The sequence below is a fragment of the Mobula birostris genome, chromosome 13 (assembly GCF_030028105.1).
Source record: "Mobula birostris isolate sMobBir1 chromosome 13, sMobBir1.hap1, whole genome shotgun sequence".
NCBI classification, from domain to species: domain Eukaryota; kingdom Metazoa; phylum Chordata; class Chondrichthyes; order Myliobatiformes; family Myliobatidae; genus Mobula; species Mobula birostris.
Window position 1 is genome coordinate 43,253,954 of NC_092382.1, and position 10,823 is coordinate 43,264,776.

The 10,823-nt window shown below is 44.1% G+C and overlaps 1 protein-coding gene across 1 annotated transcript; it reads right to left on the reverse strand.

Annotated features, from left to right (window-relative positions):
- Positions 1-8,599: 8,599 nt before the first annotated feature.
- LOC140207579 (muscarinic acetylcholine receptor M2-like) lies at positions 8,600-10,449 on the reverse strand. Its single transcript, XM_072276127.1, has one exon. The coding sequence runs from the start codon at positions 10,447-10,449 to the stop codon at positions 9,037-9,039; it is 1,413 nt and encodes a 470-aa protein (XP_072132228.1). The 3' UTR covers positions 8,600-9,036.
- Between the last annotated feature and the right edge of the window lie 374 nt (positions 10,450-10,823).

A 10,823-nucleotide genomic window follows, 5' to 3' on the forward strand; every position in this document is an offset into this window, starting at 1 on the left:
AACAAAATAAATATTCCAAACCGATTTTATCAATCCAATCTTGGCAAGTGGAATAAGAACATTTTTTCACCCTTAGTGTCTTTACCTAAGTGGATGGCGACAGAATGCTCCATTGGTCAGCTGGGGGAGACAAAGGCCAACAACACAAGTTAGTCTCCAAAAAATCTCACTTACTTATCCAAAGATTGGTAAGAAGGTAGAAATCAAAATTGCCATGACAGGAGGTGTCTTAAGTAAATAATACAGAAACACTTAAGTGGAGACTGAATAGAGTTTGTGAAGAAGGAAATACATTTGTCTGCTGATCGAGACACCTCCTTTTCCCATATTAAGGAAAGAGAGAACCTGTGGTATGTCGAAGACCAGGTGAAACTCGAAGTGCTTGGGGTAATTTCAAGTCTGTGTCTTTGCAATTGCTTTACTCACACTTGTCTGCTTGGTGGCGGTGCCGATTCTTACTTTTTTGTCGGTGGCGGGAGGGGGGATTGTTTCTTGCAACCGCTTTTGCACGGCAGGGGGGAGCTGGGGGTGGGGACTTGGGCGTTCTTATGTTTACCTGTCGTTCATTCTTTGGGGCACTTTGGTTGGGTGGATGTTTGCGAACACAAAACATTTCAGGATGTATATTGTACGTATTTCTCTGACATTAAATTGGACCTTTGAACCTTTGATGGAATTATTGAAGCAAGTTGGGAGGAGATTCATGCAGAGCAAAATCAGCGGTAGGGCTGGCTGGACTGAATGTAGCCTGGTCGAGGAACTTTAGTGAAGGAGACTGCAAATGGCTTTGGTGTGCAAGTATGTCTCTGGAAGGCTGTCTTTATACTGTATCCTCCCATCAGGATTAGCATCATTTCTGATGAGAAGGGCTTCTGCTTATCCTGTTAGGCTTGGATATCCTTTCTCATAATGACAAGATAACTGGCAGAATGATAATGGTGGGATAATGAATGCAGTCTTTACTGCACAACGTCACCGCTGCTCCCTCCACACGACAGCCCAGCTACCCCAGTACTGTGAACGAGGTGAGAATATTGTATTGTTACAACATTCTGTCATCTCTTTTGAACATTAGTATTCCCAGTATGCTGGCCACATCCTGAGTTTAGTCAGTGAAAATCTGAGCTTCCACATAGACACACATACACCTGGTTGGAGTCCGCCTGTGCTGCGTCAGGATCTGAGATATCAGCTGCAAGGCACTGGGTCTTCAACCCAAAATGAAGTTCTCAGCGCTTCTGCGAATCAATGGATGGGCTCCAATACATTTGCAAGTTTGACGTGGATTCCTCCATGCTCTTTGACATTACTCACAGGTTTTCTAGAATCAAGAGTTTCACCTTTTTTATCCTTCTTATCTACGAAAGTCCTTACTTAACCCCTCTTTTCTAGAACCTGTCTGTATTCTACTGAATTATTCGTACATACCCTGCCCAAGGTGCATGCCCAGGGTCACTCCACATGCTAGATACACCGCTGAGCCCATCTCTAAATAATGCACTTGGTTTGGTTACAGACTGAGTGAATTTGTGCCATCAGTTAAATTCTGTTCCATCACCACTTTACTAGAGTGTTATTCTTGTCCAGCTGAAATGGATCCCACGGATGCTGCAAAGTGTTGAGGGGCACGGGCGAATGTAAAATATGCATTTTCCTGTCACATGCATTTTGTAAAGCAGGAGAAATTGTGGATTAAGGGAAAAGTAGAATTTGGGAAGGGTTAGCCATTCAGCCGTGGGTTGACCATTGACCCAATAAGTTTGTCCCACTAACATGAAGCAGCACCTCTCTGTTTGAGGACATGTGATAGAATATCTCAGCCATTCTAACCACTGCTCCCTGTCTAATGTCCCGGATGGAATGAGATAGAATGAATTATTCTGATTTATACAAGACTATTTGAATATTGTGTCTGTTATTGTTGAACTGTGTGCAACCTATGAACAATAGATACGAGACTTACTACATGTTCAACTGTGTTACTGAGTGTATGAATGCTAGTTATGAACCTGGTTGGCAGGCAGTGATCAATGAGACAATGGTTAATGCGACAGTGGGGCACAGAGGATGTCTGATGCAAACACGAGGAAATCTGCAGATGCTGGAAATTCAAGCAACAGGCAAGGCGGCATCTACAGAAAGCAGCACAGTCGACGTTTCGGGCCGACATCCTTCGTCGGGAATAGCTGAAAGAAAAGATAGTGAAAGATTTGAAGGAGGGAGAGGGAGGGGAAGATCCGAAATGATAGGAGAAGACAGGAAGGGGAGGGGATAAAGCTAAGAGCTGGGAAAAGGGATGCCAGACTAGAGAAGGGAGAGGATCATGGGACAGGAGGCCTAGGGAGAAAGAAAGCGGGAGGGGAGCCCCGGAGGAAGATGGACAGCAGGCACGCAGTTATTGTGAGAGGGATAGAGAGAGAGAGAGAGAAAGAAAAAAAAAGCTGGGAAATAGAATAAATGAATGAATGAATGAATGAACGAATGAACAAATAAATAAATAAATAAATAAATAGCTGATGGGGTAAGAAGGGAAGATGGGGCATTAATGGAAGTTGGAGAAGTCAATGTTCATGCCATCAGGTTGGAGGCTACCCAGACGAAATTTAAGGTGTTGTTCCTTCAACCTGAGTGTAGCCTCATCTTGACAGTAGAGGAGGCTGTGACAGACATATCAAAATGAGAATGGGACGTGGAATTAAAATATATGGCCACTGGGAGATCCTGCTTTCTCTGGCGGACAGAACGTAGGTGTCCATCAAAACGACCTCCCAGTCTGCGTCGGGTCTCACCAATATATAGAAGGCTGCATCGGGAGCACCCCACCACCAAGCACACCTTACCCTCCCCACCGCCTCCCCCCCACTCTCTCTGCTTTCCGCAGGGATCGATCCTTACGCGACACCCTTTTCCATTCGTTCCCGCCCACCCACATCCCTTCCCACCGAACTCTTTCCCGGCGTTTATCCTTGTAAGATGAACAAGTGTTCCACCTTCCCTTTCACTTCCTCCCTCACCACCATTCAGGGCCCCAGACAGTCCTTCCACGTGAGACGACACTTCATCTGAGAGTCAACTGATGAGATTTACTGCGTCCAGTGCTCCCAGTGCGGCCGCTTCGTGTGCTCGTCCAGTCCAGGTGTCTCGTCCTGTCCCTGTGCCCCGCCCAGCCCAGGAGTACCTCACCCAGCCCGGTTAGAAGCCATAGAAACCAGAGAAACTACAGCAAAGAAACAGGCATTTTGGCCCTTCTTGGCTGTGCCGAACCATTTTCTGCCTAGTCCCACTGACCTGCACACGGACCATATCCCTCCATACACCTCTCATCCACGTATCTGTCCAATTTATTCTTAAATGTTAAAAATAGTACCCGCATTTACCACCTCGTCTGGCAGCTCATTCCATACTCCCACCACTCTCTGTGTGAAGAAGCCCCCCCTAATGTTCCCTTTAAACTTTTCCCCCCTCACCCTTAACCCATGTCCTCTGGTTTTTTTCTCCCCTTGCCTCAGTGGAAAAAGCCTGCTTGCATTCACTCTATCTACACCCATCATAATTTTACATACCTCTATCAAATCTCCCCTCATTCTTCTACGCTCCAGGGAATAAAGTCCTAATGTATTCAACTTTTCTCTGTAACTGAGTTTCTCAAGTCCTGGCAACATCCTTGTAAACCTTCTCTGCACTCTTTCTACCTTATTTATGTCCTTCCTGTAATTTAGTGACCAAAACTGAACACAGAACTCCAGATTCGGCCTCACCAATGCCTTATACAACCTCATCATAACATTCCAGCTCTTATACTCAATACTTTGATTAATAAAGGCCAATGTACCAAAAGCTGTCTTTACGACCCTATCTACCTGTGACGCTACTTTTAGGGAACTTTGTATCTGTATTCCCAGATGCCTCTGTTCCACTGCACTCCTCAGTGCCTTACCATTAACCCTGTATGTTTTACCTTGGTTTGTCCTTCCAACGTGCAATACCTCACACTTCTCTGTATTAAACTCTATCTTCCATTTTTCAGCCCATTTTTCCAGCTGGTCCAAGTCCCTCTGCAGGCTCTGAAAACCTTCCTCACTGTCTACTACACCTCCAATCTTTGTATCATCAGCAAATTTGCTGATCCTATTTACCACATTATCATCCAGATCATTGATATAGATGACAAATAACAATGGACCCAGCACTGATCCCTGTGGCACACCACTAGTCACAGGCCCCCACTCAGAGAAGCAATTCTCTACCACCACTCTTTGGCTTCTTCCATTGAGCCAATGTCTAATCCAATTTACCACCTCTCCATGTATACCTAGAGACTGAATTTTCCTAACTAACCTCCCATGCGGGACCTTGTCAAAGGCCTTAGTGAAGTCCATGTAGACAATATCCACTGCTTTCCCTTCATCCACTTTCCTGGTAACCTCCTCGTAAAACTCCAATAGATTGGTCAAACATGACCTACCACGCACAAATCCATGTTGACTCTTCCTCATAAGTCCCTGTCTATCCAAATGCTTGTAGATTCTGTCTCTTAGTACTCCCTCCAATAACTTACCTACTACCGACGTTAAACTTACTGGCCTATAATTTCCCGGATTACTTTTCGATTCTTTCTTAAACAACGGAACAACATGAGCCACTCTCCAATCCTCCGGCACCTCACCTGTAGACAGCGACATCTTAAATATTTCTGCCAGAGCCCCTGAAATTTCAACACTAGTCTCCTTCAAGGTCCGAGGAACACCCTGTCAGGTCCCGGGGATTTATCCACTTTAATTTTCCTCAAGACAGCAAGGACCTCCTCCTTTTCGATCTGTACAGTTTCCATGATCTCACTACTTGTTTCCCTTAATTCTATAGACTTCATACCACTTTCCTTAGTAAATGCAGACGCAAAAAACCTATTTAAGTTCTCCCCCATTTCCTTTGGTTCCGCACATAGCCGACCACTCTGATCTTCAAGAGGACCAATTTTATACCTTACAATCCTTTTGCTCTTAATATACCTGTACAAGCTCTTTGGATTATCCTTCACTTTGACTGCCAAGTTAACCTCATGTCCTCCTTTAGCCCTCCTGATTTCTTTCTTAAGACTTTTCTTGCATTTCTTATACTCCTCAAGCACCTTATTTATTCCCTGCTTCCTATACATGTCATACAACTCCTTCTTCTTCTTTATCAGAGTTGCAATATTCCTTGAGAACCAAGGTTCCTTATTCCTATTCACTTTGCCTTTAATCCTGACAGGAACATACAAATTCTGAACTCTCAAAATTTCTCCTTTGAAGGCTTCCCACTTACCGATCACATCCTTGCCAGAGAACGACCTGTCCCAATCCACGCTTTTTTAAATCCTTTCTGATTTCTTCAAATTTGGCCTTCTTCCAGTTAAGAACATCAACCCTAGGACCAGATCTATCCTTGTCCATGATCAAATTGAAACTAATGGTGCTATGATCACTGGAACCAAAGTGCTCCCCTACACGCACTTCCGTCACTTGTCCTAACTCGTTTCCTAACAGGAGATCCAATATTGCATTCCCTCTATTTGGTCCCTCTATATATTGATTTAGAAAACTTTCCTGAACACATTTTACAAACTCTAAACCATCTAGACCCCTAACAGTATGGGAGTCCCAATCAATCTATCGAAAACTAAAATCCCCTACCACCACAAATTTATGTTTCCTGCAGTTGCCTGCTATCTCTCTGCAGAATTGCTCTTCCAATTCTCGTTGACTATTGGGTGGTCTGTAATACAATCCCACTAATGTGGCGATACCTTTCCTGTTTCTCAGCTCCAACCATAAGTACTCAGTAGACAAGCCCTCTAATCTGTCCTGCCTGAGCACTGCTGTAATATTTTCCCTAACAAGCAATGCTACTGCCCCACATTTCATTCATCTGCCTCGATCACATCTGAAACATCGGAACCCTGGAATATTAAGCTGCCAGTTCTGCCCCTCCTGTAGCCAAGTTTCACTAATTTCTATAACGTCATAATTCCACGTGTCAATCCACATCCTCAACTCGTCCGCCTTCCCCGCAATACTCCTAGCATTGAAATATATACACCTCAGAAGATTTTTACCACCACTCACAACCTTTCTATTAGCGGATTTGCTTGAACTGTTAACATCATTTGCTTTCACCCCAGCCACACTGTCAGCTCTGGCACTCTGGTTCCCAACCCCCTGAAAATCTAGTTTAAAGCCTCCCCAATAGCACTAACAAACCTCCCTGAAATGATATTGGTCCCCCTGTAGTTCAAGTGTAACCCGTCTCTCTTGCACAGGTCCCACCTGCCCCAGAAGAGGTCCCAATGATTTTGAAATCTGAAACCCTGCCCCCTACGCCAGTTCCTCAGCCAGTTGTTCATTCTCCACACCATCCTATTCCTACCCTCACTGGCACCTGGCACAGGTAGCAATCCTGAGATTACCACCCTCGAGTTCCTGTTTTTCAGCTTCCTACCAAACTCTCTATACTCACACTCCAGGACCTCCCCACTCTTCCTTGCTATGTCATTGGTGCCGATGTGCACCACGACATCTGGCAGATCAACACCCCACCCCCACTTCAGAATGTCATGCAATCGATCAGAGACATCCTTGACCCTGGCACCTGGGAGGCAACAAACCATCCTGGATTCGATGTCACGACCACAGAACCTCCTATCTGTACCTCTAACTATCGAATCCCCTATCACTACCGCTCTGCTCTTTTTCCACCCTCCCTTCTGCACTGCAGAGCCAGACTCAGTGCCAGAGATCCGGCTACTGCAGCTAGTCCTAGGTAAGTCATCCCCCCCAACAGTATCCAGTGCATTATACTTGTTGTTGAGGTGAATGGCCACAGGGGAAGCCTGCTCTGCCTGCCCTTTCCTCTTCCCTTGCCTGACAGTGACCAAATTTCCTGTCCTCTGCTCCTTTGACGTAACTACCTCCCTGTAGCTGCTATCTATAATCTCCTCATTCTTCCGAATGATCCGCAGGTCCTCCAGCTCCTGCTCCAGTTCCCTAACGCGGTTTGTTAGGATCTGCAGCTGGATGAACTTCTGGCAGGTGTGGTTGTCAGGGACACCGGAGGGCTCCCTGACTTCCCACATCCTGCAAGAGGAGCATTCCAACATCCTGCCTGGCATTCTCTCTACGCTAGACAATCTGAACAAAAAAACTAATCGGAGCCTACCCTGGCCTCTGCCCGTTCTCGCCGAAGCCTGTTGAGCCAAAGCCATCCCACTCTGACTCAGTCCACTCCGACGATGGCCGCTGTATAGGTGGTCTGCTTTTAAACCTTGGCGCGCTACGTCACGCGCCTGCGCAATGCAGACCCTTCTCCCTGAGCAGTGTTTAAAAAAAAAACTGCTTTTTCTACTCGATTTCTTCCACTCCCTTCTTCAGCTGCTTGCTTCGACTGAAACCATAGTTCTGGAGTTCCCTCGTCCTGTCCTGGAGTCTCACGTCCAGTCCTGTAGCCACGTCTTGTCCTCGCCTAGACTGGGGTCCGAGCCCAAGTCAAGACCCAGGTTTCGGGTCCTTGTCCAGTCTCTGGCTCGGAGCCCTAGCTGAGGCTCCAAGTTCCTAGATCCACGTCCGGGTCCCTTGTCTCTCCTCCAAGTCCTAGCCCAGGCCCAGAATCCTATTCTCGTTCAGGGCCTGTGTCAATGTCAAGGGTCATTTATTCCTGTCTTCCCTTGCTTTCTTGACACAACTAGCCCTGTTCCTAGTAGTTCAGTGTCTGTGTCTTGCATTTGGGTCCGCCAACAACGGCTCCCTTATGACAAGTGATTAAGTTTCGAAGCAACCAATTACAACTACCAACTAAACTGTAATGAAGTGTGTATCCATTAGAAACACAAAGTTAATAAAAGGACAAGATACAATTTTTGATACTGAGTAATATGATAAAAATGAACGTTACCGCTTGAATGTGTCAATGTTGACTTTTATAATTCAGTGAAATGGGATTAATTGGTCCATTGGTTAATTGGGGCAGCCACTGTTTTAGGACAATACTTAATGAAAATAAAAACGGAAAAAATGGGATTCCTTTGTTCATTTGGGAAGCTATGCCTCTTAATTGGGGCAGGAATCTGTTGCCAAACAGTTTCTAACTAGCGTCAGTGACATGAAAGTTATATGGCCGTTATACACTATGCCGTAATTAAAAGAACCGTTTTAAATAGCATTACTTGTGTGTTTGTGTTCAAAAAGCAGTGATTTTTTGTCATTGATCGTAGGCAAATGATAAACGGTAAGACAGTTTGGAACTGTTTTACTCACTGCGGTTTCAAACATTCAGACTTGCGGATGCCAGAACGGCTGGGGTGAAATGAAACAATTTCAATACTTCAACAAGTTAGGCACTATGATCAATTTGAAGGTATCAGCAATCATGTTGAATGTTAGAATTAAAATAAGGATTTGGAGGTCCCAATCAGCGAAAGTACTGTTTGAAAGCTGTCCACTATCTGCACTTGGTGTCTGTGATGAAGTTGTTTACTTACAGTCAATCAAAAGAACACGTCAGGGTACACTTAATGAATTCCAGCGTAATAATTAGGAACTAATACAGTTTTATATACTGTGGTGATTTTGGTTGTGTTCTAATTTATTCTGTATTTCATTTCAATACATAATTTGTTACTTATTTAAATGGTAATTTGTCTTTTTTATACTTTGTTAACTATTTCCATGAAAGTTCGGCTAATTGGGGCAACCATGTAATCGGGCCAAAATGTACAAATCCCAGTGTGCCCCAATTAACTGGAAGGCATTGTATTTGCAATTTAGGCAGATTCATTTACGATTTCACTCCGAAACATCATAATAATCAGAACACTCTTCATTTAAGCAGATGTTAGAAATTCATTAGACATAACTCGTGTGCTTTCACCATATTACATATAATGTCTACTTGAACCATAAATTTGCATTTTGAACATTTACTTACATACATTTATAGATAAACATTATGAAAGTCATCTTTAACATGTATATAGTGTTCATGGAGATGAGCTTGTTGCTGATTTTATCTTGATGCACCAATGTCTTTATATTGATACAAGAGAAGATGTTTGAAGGTTTTCTTGAAGGTAGTGTTGCATAGTGCATAGCAGGCTGGGTTGATAGTACTGTTGATGTAACAGAGCCAGTATCCAATAGTCCATACTTTGTTAGGGACGCAGACTGAACAGAAAGTGTTAATGAGTACCATGACATTGTATGGGGTCCAGGTGATGATAAATGCCAGCAGAATAGCCAGGATGGTCCTGGTCACCTTCTTCTCCCGGGTAACAGATCCCTTCTTTTTCTTAGCAGGGGTCTTTGTCATTTTAATAATCTTGTGGGCTGCGGTGAGCTTTTTGTCTTTACTATTCTTGGTGCTGTTGTCTGACACTATTTCAACTGTGGTAGCGCAGTACTCACTCTTTTGGGATTTAGTGACAACCTTTATGCTGGAGAGCTTGGAGCTGCCGATGCTACAATGCCTTTGTGCAGTGGAGACCTGTGTGCTCTCATCAATCGTTCCTTCCTCCTCCTGGATGGAAGGGACCACACTGAGCGAAGTCGAGTCATTGGAGATCTCCTTTTCCTCTCCTTGGCCACAATGATCCGTCATTACTTCCCCAGCTGCCTCGCCATTTTGTACTTTGACATTCTGCAACCCATCAGGTGCACTGGAAACGTTGTTGTTACTCGGTTTCATTATTTTGCCCCGCACTAGACTGGGAGAAATGGTGTCTTTGTTTGACTCGGGCTCTTTCTTATCCTTCTTGATCTGACTCTTGCTAGCACGGGATATTTGCACATACAAAATAGTCATGGTAATAACCGGTAGATAGAAAGCTGCTATTGCAGTGCCAAAAGTGACAACTGGATTTGAGAAGAACTGTACATGGCACTCACCCTCTTTAGCTGTCCGCCCTCCTACAATGAACTGCCAGAAGAGAATGGCAGGAGCCCACAGGATAAATGACAGCAGCCAAGCAGCTGCAATCATCATCCCTGCCATCTTGCTGGTTCTCTTCACAGGGTAGCTGAGAGGCTTTGTCACACAGAAGTATCGGTCAAAGCTGATGATAAGAAGGTTCATGACAGATGCATTACTAGCAACATAATCTAGAGCCAGCCATAAATCACACATCACTGGGCCCATGGGCCAGTAGCCAATGACGATGTAAGTGGTGTAAAGGTTCATAGAGAACACACCAATAATCAAATCAGCACAGGCTAAGCTGGAAATGAAATAGTTGTTAATTGTTTGTAACTGTCTGTTTACTTTAATAGAAAGCATAACCAGAATGTTTCCGATAATGGTCACCAGACTCAAAGATAATGCTGAAGTCACAATGAAGATTACTCCAACTGTTTTGTAAGCGCTTCCTCTTTCAATGTCTGTTAGGTTGCTGAGAGATGCATTTGCCTGTGTTGAATTAGCCATCCTTTCCCTTTGAGTTAGCACTGAAACGGTCTAAACGTAGAAAATAAGAGAAGAAGGAGAAAATATTAGCAAACAAGCATTAAAGGATTTCTAATTGAAGTCTCACCATCAAGAACACGCAAGACCATCTGCTGTAAAAAAAAAAATCAAGATTGTTGTTGAGAGATTAATTTTTAAACAGGAAACACAGAGATCACTTTTTGTACGTAGTGCCTAACTGAATGACGGTGTTGATGCCCGACATTGCAAACATGTTTTCATTGCATTGGTCCACCTTTATGCACATAAAATGATGGGAAACCTCTGATCCCTTGGTTCCCTTCAGTGCACGTGCTTTAAAAGCAAAAACTATATGAACACGAGAAATCCCAATT